This window comes from Leptosomus discolor, chromosome 2, assembly GCF_034619465.1.
Source record: "Leptosomus discolor isolate bLepDis1 chromosome 2, bLepDis1.hap2, whole genome shotgun sequence".
NCBI lineage: Eukaryota > Metazoa > Chordata > Aves > Leptosomiformes > Leptosomidae > Leptosomus > Leptosomus discolor.
Window position 1 is genome coordinate 91,903,062 of NC_141392.1, and position 24,359 is coordinate 91,927,420.

The following is a 24,359-nucleotide window of genomic DNA, read 5'->3' on the forward strand; positions in this document are numbered from 1 at the left end:
TTATAACTACCAGGTAAGCTTGGCTTTAATGGCAGGTTAGGCTGAGTTAGGGAGTACAGCTGAGTGCCTAACAGTAGTCACGCTGGATCAGATCAAAGACTTAGTTAACCTACTATCTTATCTACATTTATGTCCAATAAATGTATAGGGAAATAATATAAAGAACAGGCAAGCAAAAGCAATCCAGTTCCAAACTTGTCCTCAGAGTGTTTGACAACCAGTGATTAACAGACTGTGCAACAGGTTGCAACTGGAACAGCATGTGCATCCCATTCCTTGATGGACTTCATGAATTTGTCATATTCCTTCTTATTCTTATATAAAAGTAAATTCTGACCAAATGCAAAATTGGAAAATTTGTTGTCCTAGCAAGCTGCAGAGACTAAAAATATAAAAGGCTCAAGAAGCCAGTAGACAATAGATGCCTGAAAATTAAATTGGATATTTTCCTGTTCTCATATTACAAGAAAAACTAAGCAATTTAATAATTTCCTTAACCTTTCTGACATCTCTGTTTCAGGCCAAAGACTCCTAGCTTGTGTAAAATTTCCTTGTATGGAAACCATTCCAATCCGCTGAAAATCTTTGCCACCTGCCACCGTCCCATTAACATTTCTAGTTTCACAAGGTATTATTGCTATTATAGGACCAGAAACTAATTACATATGCACAGCATACCATTTTATTAAAAAAAAAGCTTTACATTCTATTTCTTTCTAATAAGCCACTAATATTCTATTTCTCCTTTTGATCATGGCTAAGGATTGAGCTGCCATCATCAGAAAATTATGCTTTCAAACTCTCCTTGTCAAATGGCTATTACTAATTTAGAGCAAATAGTTATCTGTTCATTGATAGCATTATTTTTTTCACATGTATATATTTTATCTGCAGCTTTGTTGTCCACATTCAGCAGCAGGACACAGGTCTGCATCTTTTCACTATTACTGTAAATCTCAACAATTCTGAGCAATTCTATACCATCAAGAAATTTTGTTACCTTCACATTTGCCCCATCTTCCAGCATAAAACCTAATGGCAACACCTAGCCTTTGAAATGGTCATTTCTTCCCCCTATTTCTCATCTTTTAACAGGCTATTAATACAGAAGATTTTTCTTTTTACTCCATGACAGCTTAATTTCTTTGAGAGCAGACCTCATTGAAAACTGTTGGCTGTCCAAAGATACTGAATCAGCCAGATCATTCTTGCTATTGTGCTTATTTCTTTTATTATGCTTTCTATCAATTTGCCTAGTACAGAAGTTAGACTTGCTGAAGTAAAATTCTCCAGATTTGTACTGAATCCTTTCTGAAAATTCTTTTTTTCGGTATAGAGGCTGATTTAAACACTCAGTTGCACAGTCAGCAACTCCGAACCTTAACCTCTGAGTTTCTTTTGAACTCCTGGGTCACTGATGTCTGTTATTGGCTACATAGGGTACCTAAAATTCAGCACTATGCCCAGCAACTTTTAGATTGCCTTTATGTGACAATGTCTTGAGCCCCAGACTTACCAGCAATTTTCATCAAAAGTCTTCTAAACAGAGTGCTTGATGGCCTAAACTGTCTTTTCTTCTGCAAGCAAAGGAAACAGGTTTAGTTGTATTTAAACAGCATATCAGTGTATTTTTCTAGATATGTCCAGTGATTCACTGAGGTGACCATTAACGGGTCTGATTTAACCCATTTCCAAGCACTTATCCTGGGTGAATGGATATTTTAGCGTACAGTTTTGCCCTTCCCATGTCTTGATAGTATATTTCTAATACACTGTTGAATTTCAGTAGAAATTTTTAATCACTTCTTTAACAATATATAATTATTGTTGACAGCAAACCAACTAGAAGAAACACTTCTAGATTAATTAACAGTGACCTATAATTAAACACTACAGTGCTTAGAGATGGAGTGGTCCCTAGATAATATTACTTTAGCTTTAATGAGTGTTTATCGTTCTTGTTTGCTTCCACTGTGGCAGTTATCAAGGTTAGTTACAAAATTTCATAATTAAATGGAAATACATAGAAGGCACTGCCTTAACAGAAAACAGCTTGAAATATGCATGATTTAAGCATCATCTCAAAGTCTGCAGACTCCTGCCGTACAAATTTTCAGTCACAGTTGACCCATGGAGCTCAATATTTTCCTTAAGTTATACCTTGACACTAAACAACACTGTTGTGTGTTCTAGGTGTTCCTGCTCCTTTATCCTGAAAGATAGGAGTATGTTTTATTAAATGTTTATCTTCTCCAACATGTGAAGGGCTCAAAAACCACATTTTTAAATGAAAGCTTTGATAAAGGGTTTCTGATTCCTGGCTCAGACTTCACTAACAAATCTCTGCATAGTAATTAAGTAAATGTCTTTATTGCACTTTTTCAAAATGTAGTCTGATGCTTATCCTAGATTCCTAATGGAATTAAAGGATCATATTCCTACCAAATACCATAGGGAGTTTGGTATTTAGGGTGCTCTGAGGAAATAATCTGACTTTCACCAATCCTATACTTTCAGATGTCACCAGAAACAGCAAATTCCACTACCTCAGAAAAATTGCCTGTGCTTCAAATTGTTGCAGATAGAGAGCTAAAGCAACTAAAAATAAGACAAGTTATTGGGGGGAACTTCATCTTTCAACTATAACATGCTTATAAATGCATGCTAAAGCTTACTTGGTTAATAGAGGTAGTACCTATGTAACTATACTATATACCATGATTATGATATATAAAATATTTAAAGGCAAATATTGGTACTGCTAAAGAATGACCCTTATGTAATACTCAAATTTTCTCCAGTAGAAATCCTGATCATCTCCACTGTTGCTTTGCATTGTGCTGCTGGCAAGGTATTCTTAATTTGTTTTGTTAGAACAATAAAACAGTGTGCACGAAACAACATACATAAAGCATCAAAATGAGCACTGAAAATCAGAAAAAGATTGTGAAAATATAAAAAAAAAAAAGCAGATCTTGACTGGTCCCAGCCCAGTCTCTGTACTAACTGGTCTGAGTGGTTAAAATTAGGCAGTCTCGGGAACGGAGGGGGGTTACCATTGTTTAAATCCTAAGTAAAAATAGAATACTGATTGGGTTCAAATGAAGGTTGTTCTTAAAGTAACTTATACTTACAGATTCTTGCTGCCAGTCTAGATACTTCCTGTGTTAAAGCATAGTTGCACAAGAATCTCTAATGGGGACAGACCATTACAAATGCCCACTTGGTAGCTTTTCTAGGTGTAATGCAACAGTAAAAAACATTCTGGAAAATAAAAAGTAAGTATGGAACACTTACATATGGCAAATATGTAACCAGAATAGTTATTTGGGAAACTGGAACAGAGCTGTTTGAAAAGCATATTCACTCACTGTCAGTTCTTGGCCTGGTTATAGCTATGTGCTTGAAACAGCATTTCCATCCACTGTTTCTTATTCTCCCTTCATGCAGCACCTTCCCTCCCCCACTCCCAGTTAGGCATCAGATTGTGCCAGCCCTGAACAGTGCTGCGATTTACTGCTGAGTCACATCATTTGACTGCTGTCACAGAACATCATCATCACTGCTGTGATAGGAATATTGCAACAAACTCTTGGTACGAGAAGGAAGAAAGGCTTCCAAGACATATGCAGTGGAAAAGCTGAGTACAGTATGTTATCTCAGAAAAAGCTGTCTTCCTCTTCAAAAGAAGCTCCCTGGGTTTTATGACCAGTTAGCTCTCCCTGTGATTTCGCTTCTGCTCACATGCCATAACTCCGAAATGCCCAAAGGATCAACATTTGAAGGCAATGGGCACTAGAAGAGACTTCTGTTGTTTATCATGGTGCTGCTGAAGTCTTCTGGGGTTGACAGATGCTGCTCCAGAAGGTTAATAAGATGAAGAAAGCTCTTCCAGCTGGACCGTAAGAGGGATTATGTCTGAACAGCAGATAAACAGATTATTCCAGAAACAGACACTGCTTTTTTTTAAAACTTCGTCACTCTTGTCTTACCACTCCAGTCCCCCAGGCTAGAAGTGTGTGCGTTGGAAGGGTTTGTCCAGCTCTTGCATACTAGCACCTGTTGCACTCTTTGCCTAGCTGCAATTTAATGCAGTCCAAGGCTGGGGACACTTGAAAAATAACAAGAGGGAAGACATTTGCATTTTAGTTCTTTCAGACAACAAAATTTTTCTACTTGATCTAAATATTCTTATTTCCTGCATGATTGATATTGAAAACTGTGAATGATCAATAGACAGCATGCATTTGAGAACTGGATTAATATTTTTGATCATTTGCCTTGCTCTCCAAGTTCAGGGAAGCAGAGGTAAGTTCATATATTAGAAGTTTATATGAATTTACTTTGTGTATGTTGAAAAAAATAAAGTGAAAGATCAGGATATTTTCACATTACAGAATTATTTTTTTGGAGTTTGACGTTTTGGCAATTCGGCTAGGGACAGTACAGTTACTAACACTGCTATATAGTTGGAAAAGCAAAGGTTGGCAAGATTTCTTGTGTGTTTCCCAGGCTTTACAATCTCAGTAAGAGATATAATTTAGTTTCGATTTACCTGCATATGTTCTGTTATGAAAAAGTATCCTTTCAAAAACAATTATACGGAAGGTGTAAAATAGCTGCAAGAACATCTAAGTGCTGACATCATTAAAGATGGTCTTTCATCCTTGAAAATAAGAAAAAGTAGTAAAGTAGATCTTTGTATTTACCAGCCATTGTCAGAAAAACTTGAAAAACTTTTAGATATACAAATTCTGGAAGGATAAACCATACTGGCAAATATATAAAAAATGGCAATATTAGTAAGGATTAGTAAGGAGCTTTGGGGGAGGTTTCTTACTAACTTTTCCATCTATGTTTCCATATTCATATAATTGAAGTAACAGCCAACATTACAACCACTTTATGCTTACCCAAGGAACGTAAAATGATAAAAGAGAAGTCTCCTCAATGTTATTTAAACACTTGCTAAAGAGATGGTGTGAAACAATCTGCTGTCAGTAGTACTTGGAAAGTTTTATATACGCTTTTTTTTTTTCTTGGTCTTGCTTTTCTTTGCACAGATTTTCTTTAAAAATAAACACAATTCTTCTATCTCACTGAAATGATGTAAATCTTCTCTAGTGGACAATTACAGTACTGAAAAAATCCTTGGGAATAAGTAATGTGTTACTTAACTCTGGGTTTATATTCTGTTGTCCTTTGATTTTACTTTTTAATTCATGTAAATAGTGTCATTTAATCATTAATGATATTTTGGAAATGTGGCAAAAAATGAAAGAGTGAGTCCATGTCTGACAAGAAGAAAAGTTAGACTAAAATGCACTGCTTTTACATTTAAGTTGCATATTCCATGATGGGAAAAGACTGAATGAATTCCAGGTAACTCGTGCATGCTTGATGGTATCATTACAGTCCATATTTATAATTATGAACTGAGAAAGTGATAATGCAAAAAGTGGGGTCACACAGTTTTTCACCCACAGCAAATTGTAGTTGTGTGTTACAACACATTTCCCATAAAAGACTTCAGAAAAATTCAGAACTGTGTGTTATCTCCCTAAGAGATTTAGTAGACTTGGTGCATAGAATGTTTATCAACACTCAGGAAACAATGACCAATAATAAGTTTCACACAGCATCTTGCTTATGTAGCAGTGTTGGAATTTTCTTTCTTTTGATGGCTTTGAGGAGAAAAATCTATTTTTTCTATACATGCATGTGAATGATAATTGGAAAAAATCCTTCCCACCAGTTTTATAAGATATAGGTGGTATGCGTGAATGCATAATAATTACTTTTTATTGCTATGTAGTCATGCCATCTATAACATTTTAAAACTATGTTATCTCAAATATATGCACACAGATCTCAAAAGACTTAATGCTTGTGTTGATAAACTTCTTTACCAGAGCAGGGATGCTTCCAGAACTGTTATTTTATGACTTAGCATTAGGGTCAGATACTTACCAAAAATATTTTCAAAAGTACACAGGCTCTCCCAGTAGTCTGAATACATATATTGATCACTTACTAGTGATCCTAACATAGATGATTTGAGACTTTTATGGCTATTCAAGTTTGCAGTACATGTCAGATGTGACAGACTAGGGAAAAAAGAGACTAAGGTATAAAATAGCCCCATCTTAAAAGAAAAACCATAGAGTTAATAATCTCTAAATATTTATATTTTGTTAACAAAAAGTGGGTTAACAACAGTGGAGCTTGCTCAGTAATGTCTTTTAGTCCTTCCTCCCCAACTTTATTTTAGGACCAAAATAGTCCTTCTCCCAGCCATTTGGAGGCTGTCCAGGAGCACCTCCAATTCCACAGTAAACAAACGAGAAACTGTGTGGGCAAAATAAAGACTTTAGAGATAGAGTGTTTATCTTTGGCCATAAGGAGTGCCAGAATTCAGGAAATGACCTCAGGACTTGAACTCAGGTCTTTGCCGCTGTCCTGACACAAACTATAACAGGAAGGGAAAGTGAGGGGCATAGAACCTTTGTGACAGCAAAAAATCTACGCGCAAAGAATGACCATAATTTTTAAATGTTGCATTGCAAACCACTCAAAACCCAGACTAACTAGCAACATACAGAGGTGCTTTGAATTCCCAAAACTATATATTGATGCTACGTACATCCTAGCATTTGGTACTGAGAATGCAGGGAAGACAGAGAGCTTTAAGGTTGTTTAGTGTTATTTTTTTATTCAGCAAGCAAATATCTGCTATTTACTCAGACATTCCTTAGAACACAAAGGCTTTGTGTGTGCTCTATGAAATCATTTTAATTCATTCTGACTTATCCCTTCCCGCTCGGCTGTTCCAATTCAGCAATAAGTGTTGCAGATCTTCATTACTATAATTGTCCTTGAAAAAAGGGTTAAGCAAAATTGTGCCAAAGGGAAATGGAAGTCAAAGAACATAAAGCTTCAAAGAAATAAAGAAAGCAAGCACACCTGCTTTCACTAAGATTATTTTCTACTTTTATCCATAAAATAAGAATTACCAAGTGAAACTTAGCTTTCCTGGTTGTGCTTACAAACAAACAAATAGTGAAGTTGTTTTTTGCCCCTTCACAAACAAATGTAACACTGGATTATATATGTGGGGTTTAATGACACTTATTTTCTGACCGAAAGACAAACTTGAATAAAAATACTAGAAAATTGTTACTGAATCTTAAACATTATTTCCAGATATAATCACACCCATACCATAACGATTAGTGAACTATATGTGAATGAACCATTAGGTATGTGGAATTTTTTCTCCAAAAACACCTGTGGACAGGATTATCAATATTAATAATAAAAGGTTTTCTCCCTTTACAGGACATTTATTTACAGGCTACAACAAAGTAAGTTTACTTAGAGTCTTAACCTGCTAGAAATACAGATTATTGTTTATGCTATTCATTTCTCAGCTAATGGTGGTGTATTAGTGGCTTCAGCAGTGCACTAAGTGATATGATCAACATTCATCAGCTGTAGCAAACACGCTGTCTTCTTCCCAGGAGGAAAACTGTGTATGCATTCTACTGCATTTTGATGCTTCATAAGATTTTAAATATATGATTTCCCCTCTGCTTTTGTACCTCTGTCCTATTCCCAGTCCCTTTGGGATTAAAAGGAGTCTTCTGCTCATTCTCTGTCACACAGTTCTTCCATTTTTATCAGGAATTAAGTGCACTATCCTGCACATTCCATGTGCTTTGCACTGTGCAAGCCCAGCTGTGTTTCAAATAATTTCTGCCTCTTAGGAATGTGTGATAGTGAACAATACATTTCCTAAAAAGAAATATCTATCTATCCATCTGCTTGTATATACATATATACCAGCATTTAGTCACTATCAGCTGCTATTTACTCGACAGACACTTCAGAATAGCAACATATCTGGAAAACATAAGATTGACAATCCTCTGGGAGTGCCCTGACACCTGCCACAGTGGAAGCGTGTTTGTGTACCCTTACGTAATTGTAGTACACCTTACCATTTTATGCAAGCATACCACCAGTTTTAACCTTGCCATATACCTGTCTGACAGTATAACACTGTCATCCCCATTTCACAAAAGCATGAGGACCTGAGGTGCAGCACAGAAACTGAAACCCTGACACGTAAGAAGCATTGCAGTCGTAAAGCAGGACAACAGCAGAGTTTAGCAGGCTGGTTCTCAAAGCAACTGCCTAGTCATATAGATGTCTGCAAACCAGAAGGACCCAGACTCACAGCTACATAGCTGATTGTACTTAGACCAACATGCTTATCTTTTCAGTGGTGCCGTTCTACTGGCTTTTAAATTTCTACTTTAGTGCAGAGCAAATATTACCTTCTTATTGCCCACTCTGAATCTTTCAGTACCTCATTCAGGCTTTATCCAATTGTACATTAACAATCTTGGTAACCCTGTTACCTGAAATACCAGTTTTAATGGGTATGCTCCAGGTATACCTTTCATACATATGACTCAACACACACCATAGAGGCCCCAGCAGTTTCAGTTAAGAAGCAGTAATGCACTCATCTTTCGTTTTGTGGTTACAGTAAAAAATGAAGACGGTTCTAATCATGTTCTTTTCCCTTTCCTCTTCTCCCTCAAAATTAGATCAATTTCATTTAACTCAGAAGTTGTACATGCTTAGAGCAAGGAATTGGACTAGGTGACCTCCAAGCGCCTTCCCAACCTAACTTCGTCTGTGCAGCTTGACACATAACTAAGTAAAGTTAAGTCCAAGTCGCTCTTTGTCACATGAGATGTAGTCAATTAGCCAGAGACTGTAGATTGTATTGCAGGATGAATGTCCCTAAACGGTGAGTAAAAGTGAACAGTTACACCAATTACACAAATTCAAGCAAAGAAATGGCACTGTGGCTTCTGGCTCCTGGAGGCTTTATGATGTGCCTACCATCCTAATTGTCATCATGTTTGAATGCAGTTACCCCATAAGCACATTCTGCACTGTGACTCTTTGACTCACACCACCAAAATTGTTAAAATGTTGACATACATGGCATACACTGAAACTTGAACTTATGCTGTGTCACTGACTTTCTCAGTGTTGTACAGGATGGCTATATGCCTTGAGTGAGACTGATTAGAAAATGAATAGCAGAGGTGCTCAAGTGAGTGTTTCATCACTGCAGATTAGATGCATCCCTCCAAGAAGTTCTCAAACATTTAAAGCATTTTTTTGCATCCTTTGATGCAAACCATATCAGGTAATAGTACAGCATTTCAGGTTGAATGTCTCTAAGATGGCCAAGAAAATACAAGTAGATATATGTTTCATATGTCAACATTACAACCAAACATTCTTCTAGATTCTAGTCCAGGTCCCGGACCTTAAGCAGACTGTTATAGGATTCAGCAGTGAATTCAGGGTTTGGCAATGAAACTATAGACAGCCTTTGATATTTTCTATGAATTTCAGCAGCAGCGGTTAGTAGAGTTGATGAATAACAAGGAAGATTCTTCACCAGAATTTACACATATGGTGTCAGGGAAAACATGAGTCTCGTACAATGGAAATGTACCAAAATCACGTGTTGACTCATAAAGCTTTCAGCATGTGGTTTCAGCATGTTTCCAACCATATTTGTGGTTGGTACACTATTGTGAATGTGGATTCATTGTTAGTCAGCATACGACAACTATACTCACAAAAGCAGGAGAATCTTACCAGCGGCTTATTTCTATTCTTATCTATAATAGGTAGTTCACCATAGTTATTTTGCCATGAATTGCATAGTTAGCATAATTCTAAGATATCAACAAATTGTCTGTTTAGAGAGTGAGAAAAAAATATGCTTGTCTCTTAAAAGGCCTAAGCAAAAATTTCATTAATATTGTTTCAAATTATCTTCTTAGCTTTCTTTCTGAAGTTGGTTGATTTAACAATTGTGCTTCTCCACTTGGCATAGAAAACCACACAGATTTGTGTGAATATCTGGGAGGAGGGGAGCAGCTGAGGGATTATGATATCTATTTCAGTTTCTCAGTGTTACCTACTTGCAGAAATTAAATTATTCACACTTAGTGAAATTCCAAAGCACATTGGTTGATGACAACCGTGATCTTTGGTACTGAAATGTACATCCAGGTTAATTTAAAGGGTTCTGCAGAAGAACCATTATCTAATGCTATCTCCTAAGTTTGAATGTAACATCATTAAAACAAAGATTTTGGGGGAGTTTATTAACATTGTTATACCATATATTTTAAAATAATTTATCATATTCTTCTCCAGATTTATTTCTGAGGTATGGATTGTTTCATTACAACAAAATGTTTAGTATTTTTAACATAAGGATAACAACAGGACTATATCACATAAGGATTCATGAGAGCCTTGCCTTATTTGAGCACGACACTGACAGTAACTAAATTCTTCATCTTCCATAAAAGTTTAAAGGAGCATCATCACGCCTTCCTGCCAAGCAGCAGCATTTATGAAAACCCACTACTTTCCTGAATTCTCAAGAAGGAAAATCCCTCGGTAGAGATCTAATTCAAAATAAGAACATAGCCTTTAAAAGGTTGGAAATTACAGAACTTACCTTTTAAGCAGGAGCCTGGAGCTCCTCTCCTGTGTCATAGAGAGCTTGAACACAGCTTGTGAACATGTGCAGGTGATGTTGTATCATGCTGAATCCAAGCAAGAGGCACAGGCATCAGATGTATTTAGTCTTCAGTACAAAGTCCGCACTGCACAGGCAGGGCCTAGCACCTCCCTGACACGTAAGGTGATGCTGAGTCTTGCATGACACGAGATATTAGTACATACATGAAAGGTTCTCTAGTGCTGAGTGTGTAGACAACAGCTTTGTGGTACTTGTGCAGGAAGTTTGCTACTGGACATTGGTCAACTGAACACAGAGACTTCCAAGCTGGGGCCTGGACCTAGCTCTTTGCCAAAATTAGATACCCAGGCCTCATTCCACAAGTAATGTTATTTTGTGACATCTAAGAATGGCACTCACATAAGCCACCATACAAAGAGGAATTACCAAGCTCATTGTTGTCAATATTCATTTTGAGGAATTAAAATTAATTACTTTTAGTACAAATACCTTAGCCCTCTTCCTCTCTTTTAGGAACACAGGATTCTTCTCTGGCCAGTGTTCACCTTCTTCTGAAGCTAGGCATCAATGTCAGCTCCTTATCTTTCAGCAAAACATCCCCACATTAGTGGGTAGTGCCCTCTTACCCAGCAGTTCACTGTTTAAGTGCACTGAACCTGAAGAAGTGAGATCCAAACTGATCTCTCTCCTGTGCCTCAGCTACCCCAGTTAGCTCCCAGACAAGACCCACTACCCACCAGGATGCAACAACTGTTGGGGGCGAGTCCCCTCAGCAATTCTTCTCAAAGTTCTTTCACGGTGTGCATTAAAAGTAGTTAAAGACTATATTAGACCCAAAGATAAGCACAAGGAAGACATATAATCCAGTGTTTAAGGGCACTCAGCTCTTCTCAGAGACAAGATCTGAGCAGATTAAATATTATTAATTTTTCTAATATGGGATTCCATACTCTCAAGTTTTTAAAGTTGAATTATCAACTCAGGGGCTGTTGGTCCCACTGTATATTTGATTGGATCATAACAACACATTTATGGAATCTTTGCTGATTTAACCCTCTTTGATAAGCTTTCTTCAAACTATTTCTGCAGTTCCTCTTAAGTAAGCCTTGTCTTTTAATTAATAATTATTTTATTGTGCAAGCAATATGTCTTATTTATCAGTCAAGCATTTCTCTCTATCCTAAGAGCATCCATTTACTTTTCAGGCCAATCTGCTTTTTCATACTTGTCAAACCTTGTGATGATTTTAATGACGAATTATTCAGACTTCAGCAGTTTTGTCCTGGTGTCACTTTGAATTTTGCTGCTGAAACCTTTAGTTACCATATTTTTAATTCTTTTCTTTGTATACAATAACATCTTAATTTTCTAAGGTCAAATAAAACTAAAAGTTTACTTCCAAATTACTGCTGTACATAAATGTTCCTACACAGAGATTGCCTACATTGTTGAAAAAAACTCAAACAACCCACCCCAAAACTGGAGGTCTCCCAAAACTGGTAATAACAACAGCTAGAAATTAATAAAACTGTATAGAAAAGCATCCACTACAGCTGTACAAAAAGGGTGTGAATACAAGCTTCTTGCTCCTCTGTTTATAAAAGCAAATTAAAAAAAAAAAAACCAAACAAAAAAAGAAACACGAAGAAAACAGAAACTCCAAACAAATCAAATGCTGACCAATTATATGAATGTCTTTAAACCATTTTTTTCTAGAATCCAGTTAAATACTTTCCCTTTTTCATCATGCATATTATTAAAAACACATAGGAACTCTCACCTTTGAAATCTATTTCACCTGCAATGTTTTTTGTTGAGGATATAAATTTGATAATGCACATCTCAAGAGACACAGAGGAGCTGCCTGGCTGAGTTCCAAAGATTTCAGATTTTTAATTTGAGAAATGAACACATTTATCTGCCTGAAAACAAAACCTGAAGAACAGTACTATGTGTTTGAGAGACCCGTGTGGACCTCAAAGCGCTTTGATTAGGTCTCACACTGATAAGATTGTTATATTATATTTTGAAAATTGCTTTATCGTATTTTGAAAATCTGTTATATTTGTCTAAGTTCAGAAGTAGAGGTCAGGAATTCCAAATTTTAGTAATGGCTGACAGTGACTCTGTAGATCACCTTGATGAATCTACCTCGAATTTTTTCCTCAAGTATGCCACCTGGAAAGTGGGGACAATGATTCAGAGTATTTCATGTGAGAATAAAGAAGAATAGTTACAGCTTTGTTTAAGGAACCTTGGAGATTTAGCTAAAGTACAGTAAAACGTTACTAGACATTGACAGTTATCCGCCCTTCTGCCCTAGAATTATCAAAGAAAAGTAAAAATCTTAGACATACCTTTAAATGGTAAAACTGAGAGAGTCACCTTTGTGAAAGAACAGAGTTAAAAAAATAAAATTCAGATTGGGCAGGGTAAACACTAATATTAATTGTATATGTTTATTTCAGAAAAGAGAATGAGAACAAAAAAAATTACAAAAATTACTTATTTGAAGAAAAGTAAAACAGCTGAGTATTATTGATATCTTTTACATGATCAAATTATGTACGCTGTAAAATTCGCACCACTCCAGTTTACTCAATTACTATGTTGCATGGTAAAAAGAAAAGGGATCAGCTAATATATATGGGTTTAATTTCATAATAACACAGGTCTGTTCAGACTATAATTTTTCAAGCCAGGACACTGAAGGCAAAGCACCTAAAAAGTTGTAGATGGAGGAACATTCTAGTAAAGCACATGACTGAACCATCTGGGAGTCTTAGGTAAAAATTTCTCAGTTCAGAATTTCCACAGACACAGAGGAAAGCACAGGTCTGAAGAATTATGAACAAGTAATGTTTGTACCAGACAGGTTTTCTTCCATTCACATTCAGTAAATATTAGGAAATATGTGTTGGACAATCATCTGGACAGAGGGGCTGACACTTTCTCCAATTCAAATTTTGCTGAAGTTTAGTAAAAAAGTGATTTCAAGAACTGATGATAATAAAAGTCATTCTAGTAAGGGAAATTTACCAACCACAAGATAGAAATGAAATTAAACCTATTACAATAAGCATACTTAAGCAACAGATCCCTCCAACAAAAAAGTGGAAATTGAAAGGAAAGTATGAGAATAGAAAAGATTTACAACTACCCTGAATAGGCTAGCAGAACAGTGATAACTGGAAGCCAATAATGTATGGTCAGTTTTTCAGACTGAAAAGCCCAAATATTGACCCTAACCCAGAGAGTTTGAAATCATTACAACAATCATTTGAGAAGAATGTCCTCTGTCAGTCTTATGAATAGTATAATTCTTAATTCAATTTAATGACTTAGGGCTAAATCCTGGGGAAGAAGCAAATCCTTCAAGAAAGGCCTCTGCTCCATACCAAAGCTATCAAAGAGCTTAGTGACAAAATCCTTTGCCCCAGTTGGTCAGACTGCCTGGGCAGCTGGTCTATTGCAGTTAATATACCTTGTAAAAGGTAACAGACTTAAACTGGCTACTTTCCGTGTAGATTTCTGATACTTTCTTCTAGAGGATTTCAGGGGTCTGCTTTGAGATTTCAACGGCATTGAATCTTTCACTCTCACCCCATATATCATCCAAATAATTCAGTGTCTCAGCTGATCCAGTGTTTGGACACTTGTGGTTTCTGATTGACCCAGAGCCATGTTTTCACAGGGGAAATTCCTTTTATGCAGTTTATGGTTCATGATCTGGCATTACTGTGGAAAAATTACTTCCATTTAATTTAATGACAAACACTATACGAATGCATCATCATTTTAAATTACCTTGCAACAATTAGACAGCTATAGGCCTATAGGTTGCTGCCTCTGGCATGCTTTACAAAGCAATAACAATCACCTGTTGTCTTCATTGTATAACTGCCTGTCTTTCATATAAAATTCATCATAATCAAGCAGTCGACTTTTTTCCATATCAGAGTACCATCTACTTCATAACACCTGTGTCATTATTATCAGTTTGACACTGTAAGCATCGGATGTTCATTCTGAAGTTAAATAAAAGCTAAGATATGCATAGATACACAAATATCTGTGTATATAGTGACATACATAGTAGAACCTTTCCCATTCTTTACTTCTAGCACTATTCTTTTTGTAACAGTATGCTTTTCAATTATTTTTCTCTCATCTTTTATCTGCCCACTTGTCTTTAAACATTTAATTAACACAGTTCCAAATTGTCAAGATAACGTGTTTTTACCTTCCTTATTATCTCTTGATTTGGCTAAGAACACGGTAATTAGTGTTTAATGTTGTTATATGCAGAATGACATTTCTACTTTCTCCAGCAAACTGATAATTTTTTACTCTTTATTTTTTATAGTATTATTCTCATTGAACTTGTCCCTTTTGAACCCTATTACTTTTATTTTTCTTTTACAAGGTTTTAAACCATTCTTCAAAGCAGTTTTTTGGTTGATTCATCAGCATTCAGGTACAAATACAGTATTTCTTTCTTATATTTTCTCCCTTAGAGTTTTCCAATTATCTACAAATTTTACACTTTTCTTTGAAAACAGTTCTTTCAGAATGCCTTTATTATGTTGGGTTTTTTTTTTTTAATTTTTCATCTGTAATGACTCTATCAAATGTATGAAAATACAACCAAAAAACCCTGGTATTTCCAAATTAACATCTTTGTTGATATGTATGCAAAATTTTGGAAGATAATCTGAAATATACTAATTGCTCCTGTCACACAATCCTGCAAAATGCTGTATTTGAGCTCATTGACATGTGTACCTGATATGCTATTTTTGTCATTAATATTTTTACATATAAATTTAGCTGCTATGTCACATAATACTGCATCACAATTACTTACAAAGTGGAACCAAATGAATCTTGAATTTTTATGTGCCTTTTAGGATGGAGGTTCCTATGCCTGAGGCTATTTTGACCCTAGAAGCATTTCCATTTTTCATAGTTAGGCAGGAGTGTAGATCCACTCAAGGGTAGGAAGGCTCTACAGATGGATCTGGACAGGCTGGATCGATGGGCTGAGGGTCCTGCACTTGGGTCACAACTACCCCATGCAGCGCTACAGGCTTGGGGATGAGCGGCTGGAAAGCTGCCAGGCAGAAAAGGACCTGGGGGTGCTGGTCAACAGTCAGCTGAACATGAGCCAACCGTGCGCCCAGGTGGCCAAGAAGGCCAACAGCATCCTGGCCTGTATCAGAATTAGTGTGGCCAGCTGGAGCAGGGAGGTGATCGTGCCCCTGTACTCGGTACTGGTGAGGCCGCACCTCGAACACTGTGTGCAGTTTTGGACACCTCAATACAAGAAAGACATTGAAGTGCTGGAGCGTGTTCAAAGAACAATGAAGCTGGTGAAGGGTCTAGGGAACAAGTCTTCTGAGGAGCAGCTGAGGGACCTGATGTTGTTTAGCCTGGAGAGAAGAAGGCTCGGGGGAGACCTTATCGCTTTCTAAAACCACCTGAAAGGAGGTTGTAGAGAGAAAGGTGTCGGCCTCTTTTCCCAAGTAACAAATGATAGGACAGCAGGGAATGTCCTGTTGTGCCAGGGGAGGTTTAGCTTGGATATTAAGAAACATTTCTTCACCAAAAGGGTTGTCAAACATTGAAACAGACTGCCCAGGGAACTGCTTGAGTCACCATCCCTGGAGGTATTTAAAAGACATGTAGATATCATGCTTAGGGAAATGGTTTAGTGGTGGACTTGGCAGTGCTAGGTTAGCGGTTGGACTTGATGATCTTACAGGTCTTTTCCAACTTAAACTATTCTATGATTTTGTATCAGAGTAGCTTCATAAGTAAAATGGAAGACTAGATCTTCAATTCCCACTCACTGATTTCACTTTTTCCTAGTGTAGCTGCTCCCCTTTGCCAGGAACAATTAAAAATCTATTGAGATACAATGCCAGAGCTTTCACAACACCTATCATCCAGTGGCAAAGAAACGTAATTGCAGTCTGTTCTGATTAGCGCTTCAATTTACATGAGGGAAGGATAGAGCAGTGCACTGTGGAGTAAAAGGAGGAGACTGGAAACAGCTCTTTCTTTCCCCAAAGACAATCAAATTCCTGTTCAGCTTTTGAAAGAAAGTGTTTCAGCGTCCAGTTCTTGGGACAGGTTCAAGACTATGAAACTGATGTGAAGGGAGATATGCCTTGAATCTGAAGGGAAAGATAAGAGTATCTTAAAAAGGTGCAGATTTAAGATACAGCTATTTCTCATTTTCCTTATCTGCTAACATAGACACCTTTTTACACGTAAGCCGATACAGATATGCTTCACTTTCCCTAAGCTCCAGACCGTTACTTATCACTGTACTGTGGATTTCCCTACAGGGTGATAGGCTCACAAATGAGATGCTGTAGCATGAAGTTCAAGCACTTAAGTGTCCTTTGTGGATCTAACCCAAAGTCACTTCTGAAAACAAGATTTAGGGCTTCTGAAACTTTTAACCTGTGTGTCCTGGAGTCACATGTTGAGATATAAAGAAATTAGTAACAAGGTCTGTTGAATCCCAATTCCACCATGTGATCACACATTTCTCTCAGCACATGAATTCAGTGAGGGCATTAACACCAAAATGATGTAACAAAAAGAACTCTCAGGTTCATGCCCATTTTCCAGACATGATCTTGCATTGGTCACCTACTGCCTATGCAATGTATTTTTATGTACATGCTTACTTTTTATCTTTTCCAGAAATCCCTAATAAAATAAACCATGGTGAAGCCAAACAACTTGCAGATGCCTCAGGGTCAGAAAAAACAGAAAGAACAACAAAGAGGTCCAGAGTATCAACCATAAGGCGGATATTTGACATGGCAAAACACCGAACAAAGAGATCATCCTTTTTCTCAACTGGTGTGAAAGTTTGCCCACAAGAATCAGTGAAGCAGATTTTAGCCAGTCACCAAGCTTACTACAGATTAAGAGGTAAGATGGTGATCGTAGCATGTACTTGGTCCTTGAAAGTATTTCTTTTAACTGAGGAAACGAAATAATTTTCCAGAATCTTGTTCTTTAGCTCTAGGCAGTGTATGTTCTTTTTGCTTTATGTTTTATTTTTACATAGATAATCAAATGTTACATGTGCAGCAGCATGGTTCAAGACAGACAGTTACCAGAACAGAATAAAACAATGCCCTCAAAGGACTAACAAACTCAGTGTAATTGCATAGTGTTCTGGCACAGCAGAATGTGAAGACCAAATTATGTTTGCACCACTGTGTAAAGATGTACCACCTTTCAGGTGCAGCAGGTACCATCATTGCTACTCAGAATTAATCCCATCAGTTCAAGACAAGTAATGAAACTACTCATTGTGCATTGCACAAATATGTTGATGTATCTGTAGTTATATTAATTTGTGGCAGTGTTGGTATGCCACGAACACTGACATAATTGCCAGCAGCTCATGCAAAGACCTGAGTATTATTTTAAAAAACTCTAGAATGGTTTTTCTGCCCTTTCCAAATCAATTCACCCCTGCCCCACCCCTTTCTTTGCCTCCCTTGACAGTAGACAGCCTATAGAGATACCACTCCAATTTTAGGTCCCTAGAGGGCACAGTGCGAATAGCCCCATGGTTTTTGTATTTTCTGTCTTCCTCCCTCTGCCTCTCTCAGGTTCAGTCTCTGGCTTTTACAATTTGTGTTAGAAAAATGCATATTTTTGTGCTGCAGCTAGACAGTCCAAAGCTAATTCTAAAACCTGGTCAGCACTTCTGGGATGTAAGTATCTAAGGCAACATCTACTCTCTAAATCAACTTTGCTTATCTATTTGTCCTCTATATTGGTCTCCAGACATTCACATACGTGTATGTAGCCTGGCTACTCCTCAGCTCTCTTTCAGGGAACCAGCTAGTTCTCTCTGAAATGAAACCTGGATGTAGAGCTGCAAAAATTTAACTCCAGCAGCCACTTGCTATAGGCAGCATGGGCAAACTATACCAATGTCTGTAGCCATTCCTATAGATACAAACACATTTGGTATCTGTTGTGGGACTGAATTCCAACCTAATGGGCATTAGACAGAAATCTGAAACGCGTTAAAGAGGCTGATCCAAAAAGTCTTTCTTAAATACTAATTAACCCTGAAAGTCCCTAAAACTCACTGGTCACATATTTGACTGGGCTGAAAAAAGCTATCCTGGGACAGGCTGGTATCATTGATCTGAACTCAAAGAATTGCAACTATAACATTTTAATTTAGAAACTGATGGTGCCAATACTACCACTTGAGCAGCTCATAGCTGGGATATCGGGGTCTATAAGTCTTGTAGTGCAAGTGGGTTTAAACTTACATCTCCTCTTTCCCAGCTGAGTGTCCTGCACTTACAAAATTCTCTGAGTAGGTGTCATCCAGTTCTTCAACTGAAGCTGGAGTTCTTCCCAAAAAGTAGAGAGCAAGAGAACAGGTGACCGCAGCTGAGTAATTTGCACACTCATTCCGAAAAAGGTGGTTCTATTCTCTTGAGTAGTTGCACATTTTCCCTTGCAATGTCCTTCATTAAAACCTCAAAAAATCTTCCCTTCAAGGAAAGATCAGAATCAAGACTTCTGCCCTCCAAGCTGAGCATGCTAACCTACCTGATGAAAGTGATAAATAAAAATTAAAAAAAAAAAAAAGTAGAAGTGGAAAATGTGGGGATGCAAGAATTATTGTTGAAGCTATAAGCACACTACAAGCCTTCATGAAAAGATAATCTGGTAGCCATGCTGGAGTCTTACAGCATATGCCTATCTGTGGGACAATCATACCTTCATTTTGGTTTGTAGACATATCTTTAGGTCCATTCTTTCCCATACCTAACGTCTAAGAGACCACTTCCACCCCTTCAAGTCCTCCAAGCAGCTCAGATACAGGAGCTCAAACAGTTGCTATCGGATAACCTGAGCCTACTGTACCCTATATCAGCTCTGAATTAACACACCATAGCTTAAGTCACCACGAAGACAGTCCCTCACATAGGGCAAACTGAGAGCATGCATGGAATCAGCTACAATGCTTCCTCAGCTGACCGTGTGTCATGTTTATCTAAACCCTGGTAGCTGGATTACTTTATGTCTTTACTCAGCAGTTGCTGCTCAGAAAAACAGATACCATAGAGTTGTAACAAAAAAAATGATAGAAAATAGCCTTAACTGTTAGCTCATAATGAATAGGTCTCTTCAAAAGACAGCCTGTTCCTGTTTAATAATCTGAACACATCTGCTCCACATGCAGCTGCTCTACTGGGAGGGCAGGTCGTTCCTGAGGTATTATTGAGGTGCCCTAACACAGCTAGGTGAGTACATCCCTACAGCAAGTTTAGAGAATACCTGGAGAAACTGATTGCACTAATTTCAGACACACTGATATTTTAGATAATGCAGATGATGATCTCACTTTTAGTCAAAGCAGGTATCAAGTACTGAAAACAAATGTCCCATCTTACTGTAACGAACTTCACAAAGTAAAGAGTTAAAGGCAGCAGCTTTTAAATTGCTAGCACGTTTTTGTTAAAACCATTTTCCTAATACATTTGAAATCCCCTTCTCTACAAGCATTTAACTTTAAACAACATTTCAAAGAAGTGTGTTCCTTCATCTTGAGTGAGCATACATTATATTTTCACAAAGCCAAAAACACAGCTGGCTTTGTTGACTCTAACAGTACCAGAGGAATCGACAAGTAGTAACAGAGGCAGTAGCCCCTGAATGTGAAGGTATAGCGACAGCTGAGATAAACTGAAGAGTTTCTGTTCAAAACGCGTTGGTTCTAGCAGCCACCAAGCCATGGTGGTTATCCTACACCACGGAGTTCACTCACTCATCAGAGTACAAGCTGTGTAAGTGGATATTTCTGCAGTTAAGCAGGGAAGTCCCCACAGAACAGCAGTTCCTGGCTGGCTCTGTGCTAGCTTGAGGATCTCTTTGGAACACTCAGTGATTTTAAACCTGACTCAGGTGCAGCCAGGATTCATTCTATGCTTAGTTTGAGGCTGTCCAGAGTGAGTTAAATGAAACACATATATTTTGGATGTGGGGAAGGGCTGGTATCTGAACAGAAATCCAAAGACATGTTAGTATAGTTAGGTAGGTAGGCAGTAGCTGTCTGGAGGAGGGAACAATTTATCCTCCAGAATATTTTATAAATGGTTTCAACTTACAAAAAAAGAGGAGACTTCAGCAAGATGGTGGTAAAAGTGCACTCAGAAGTGTAGCCCCACCTGGCCATCTGTGACTCTCAAAAACTCACTTCTGCAGACATCTAAGACCTGTGTTTTCACATATATCTAAGATTCTGTGTTATCAGACATATCCAAGATTCTGTGTTATCAGAATCATCAAGGGAAAGTAAACCCTATGAAGTATTTCTGAGCAGTCATTTTATAACCTAGCTGCTGCTACTTTCTCCCCACCCTCATGTACTCATGCATGTCATGATCCTCACTCATAGTGCCAGAGAGCAAGATCTTTGCAGCAGGAACATATCTTTTACAAGTTTACCCTGAAATGCCTGACAGAGTTTTGACCACTAGAAAATAGATCATAAAAACTGGACAGCAAGCCCAAATATGCATTCTAATATATTTTGCAACATACTACAGATGAACTTCACAGCTTTCTTGCATAAGGAGCGAGCCAACAGAATATGTAAAAGTCTTAGTCTCCACCATTATATTATGTGGTTTACATTATCTCATGTAACTAGGTCAGTTTGCATTCGGTAAATGAAGCTCCCTTAGAGCCATTCCTGAATAACACTTTTTCAAAATCTCCCTCACTGTCTTACTCTCTTTATGTTCATTTTCATTTCCCCAAATGATAGAATGCCACTGTTTTCTCTGCAGCCACAGTACCTGCTGGTCCTGTCTGAAGTAGCCTGGCATTTAACTGGGTGATTCATAACCATGGAGGAGATATTTAACATTGAACCAATGACTGTGTACAGTTGTGTAGAGAGGAAGGAAATCATGTTCTTTCCAAAGGAATTTTACCTATACTAAGTCATTCAATTTTTCCGGAGATGTTTAAAGAAACATAAAAGCATCTACCTGCTGCTTAATGTCCTTTAGATTTTGAAAAGACTAATTACATTGAAAATTTGGAATATAATCAAATCTTTTTAGCCTAGTGCATTTAAAAAATATATTTTCCATTAAAATATGTTGTGCGGAGGGGGAATATGAAAATCTTAAATATGTTCTGTTTAGCTTGTTCTATGCATAGTTAACCATACTAACGTACAAAAGTTTTGTATCCAGTTAAAATTATGATTATTCAAATACGATGACTGCTAGATTATTTTTTTCCTTTACCTCCCTGTTTGCTCTCACTAGAACATCTAGTGTGTATCTTTGTATGTGTGTACCTTTGAGGTGAAGGAAATTTGCTCTGTGTTTGCTCCTTGTTCATGACGATGATGTCAGGCCAAATAAATCTCTTTTGAAATGAGGGAAATTAGCAACCCTTAACTCAAAGATGGTTAATCCTTCAACATAAAGGTAAATAACTGACAACTCAAAAATACTTAAAAGATCTGAATACCTAAAAATACCTAGAAGCTGGATTTGTTTACTAAGTACAGTAAAATGCGTAAATCCTCAATCACTTTAGAAAGGCTTTCAAGTCTACTTTTTAGTACAAAGCATCCATCCCCCGCCCTTTTTTTCTTACTCAGTCTGCCAGGAAGCTGTGTGGGAAGCCTTTCGTATTTTTCTGGATCGGATTCCTGATACTTCTGAATATCAGAACTGGGTTACTGCCTGCCAGAGGGAAACCTTCTGCATATTCGACATTGGCAAAAACTTCAGCAATTCCCAAGAGCACCTGGAAATAATCCAACGGGTGAGGATCACTGACATCTATTTAGAAACTGGGGGAGACTTCCAAGTCCCTCCCCATCTGCTTATATAAGGGCAAAATATTGCTCAGGAAGAGGAGGGGGCATGTGTTAGAAGGAAAACATAAAAGTACAGTAAACGAAAGCTCTAACAGGCTTCTGCTCAATGGTTGGATACACCCACTAGTAAAATGCTGTTTTTCTTAATCTTTTCGCAGCGAGTAAAACATAGAACCTTCCAGGAAAGGTAAGTAGCACGAGTAGAACCTTGCCACTTGATGTTACTGCCTTTTTTGAAAAAGATATATGTAGATGTGCGTGGATGTGAACAGATACACAGATAGCACTGTGGTGTATTTGGTGTGTGCTGTGAGAGATGTGTATACTGTATGTATCCTACATAGTACACAGTATTTAAATCACAAATAGTGAAGGTGACCAAATGTCTGAGTTGCCTCTTCACTTCGAGACCCAACAGAATGTCTTCTTAGACTAACGTGAACAGGAAAACCTGACAGAGCCACGGCTTTGCATTAGACTAGTGTTGATCAGGAGCATGACAAAAGATTACCCACAATTGCTATAATTCTCAAAAGGAAAGTCAGAGATCTTAGCAAAAGTTTATCTGGGAGGCTACATTAACCAATAATATGAAAACTTTATACCTTCATTTTAGCTTTCACCTGTATTTTTACACATCATGATAGTGTTAACTAATGAGATGCTTTGTTCATAAACTCTCGGGGGAAAAAAGTATGCTCCTGGCAATGCTCAGAAGTCTGAGAATGGCAGGATTAAAGTTACAACACTGAACTCTGTCTCTTTGCTTATAAATACTATAGCACAGCCAGACAAATCATTGTCCACAGTTTCTCCAATACATGTATTTTTATCCTTCAAATTTTCTTAGATTTTCAGGTGTAGCAAATATCTTTTCCATTTATAAGTTATACTGTCTCATGATCACAGAGGTCTTATGTATCTTTATTCGTTATGACATGGGAGCTTTGAGTGTTCTTCTTTCTCAGAAATGCTTTTTTAGTAATGTAGGGTCTAATTAAACTCTCCTGGAAGTCCAAAAGGAGGTCTTTGCACTCAGTCGAGTGCAAACAGCAGCAGTAAGGCAGTAAGTGAAGTCATTGACCTCAGAGTTCTTATACTCTCTAGGAACAGTATGGTTTTCACTAGACACAATTCCTAAGGTGAAGTAAATTCTATGAAATTACTTGTATTTTAGCTGGAAACACAGACAGCCATGATTAGGCATTGTTGGACTTCATCTTTACTACTGTGTAGTTTGGGAAACGTTTTGTGTCTTCTGTAGACACCCTGTAGAGAGATAAGTCTCAAGTTAAAAATGCAACATATAATTAGTTAACATTGTGAAAACATAACAAATAATACTTTAGTTCTCACCACACAAGATAACCAGAGGATGTGGTAAATCAGGAGTTGTTTATGTTATTTATTTATATTACTAAACATTTAGGTTGGTCCTGTCTAGAAATGCAGCCCAGCCATCTCTTCTGACTGTGCTACAAGATTCACGTTGCCTCAGTTAACGCCACACTACACATTTGCAGTGCCCTGAATTTTTTCACTCATAGCAATTTTCACAAACCCTCCACCTGTGTGCATTGCCTTAATAATACCTATTCTTATAGAAATTTTGGGGAATTCTGTCCTCATTTATTTCCACAATTGGGCTTTTTATTTTATGCTGTGGTTTTTTCCACACTTTAATTAGAACCTGAAACAACTAAAATTCTTCACACCCTGACTTCAGGAAAGAAAAATCTCACAATGTCACTGAGACGATTCTTATCTAAGTTTCCAAAAGCTACAAATGAATAAAAATTTGTGTTTAAAACAATAATTGTTCTATAGTCTTAAATGCAGGAATCTTTTAACACATCTATTATA

The 24,359-nt window shown here is 37.4% G+C and overlaps 1 protein-coding gene across 1 annotated transcript in view; it reads left to right on the forward strand.

The window, feature by feature from the left end:
- The first annotated feature begins 4,241 nt into the window (after nt 1–4,241).
- The window catches only part of IMPG1 (interphotoreceptor matrix proteoglycan 1), a 61,756-nt gene continuing 41,638 nt past the window's right edge, over nt 4,242–24,359 (forward strand). Inside the window, exons 1-4 of the mRNA XM_009959335.2 lie at nt 4,242–4,308; nt 17,309–17,542; nt 22,275–22,441; nt 22,655–22,683. Of these exons, the coding sequence (XP_009957637.2) occupies nt 4,242–4,308; nt 17,309–17,542; nt 22,275–22,441; nt 22,655–22,683 (497 nt within the window). The remainder of the gene's footprint in view (nt 4,309–17,308; nt 17,543–22,274; nt 22,442–22,654; nt 22,684–24,359) is intronic.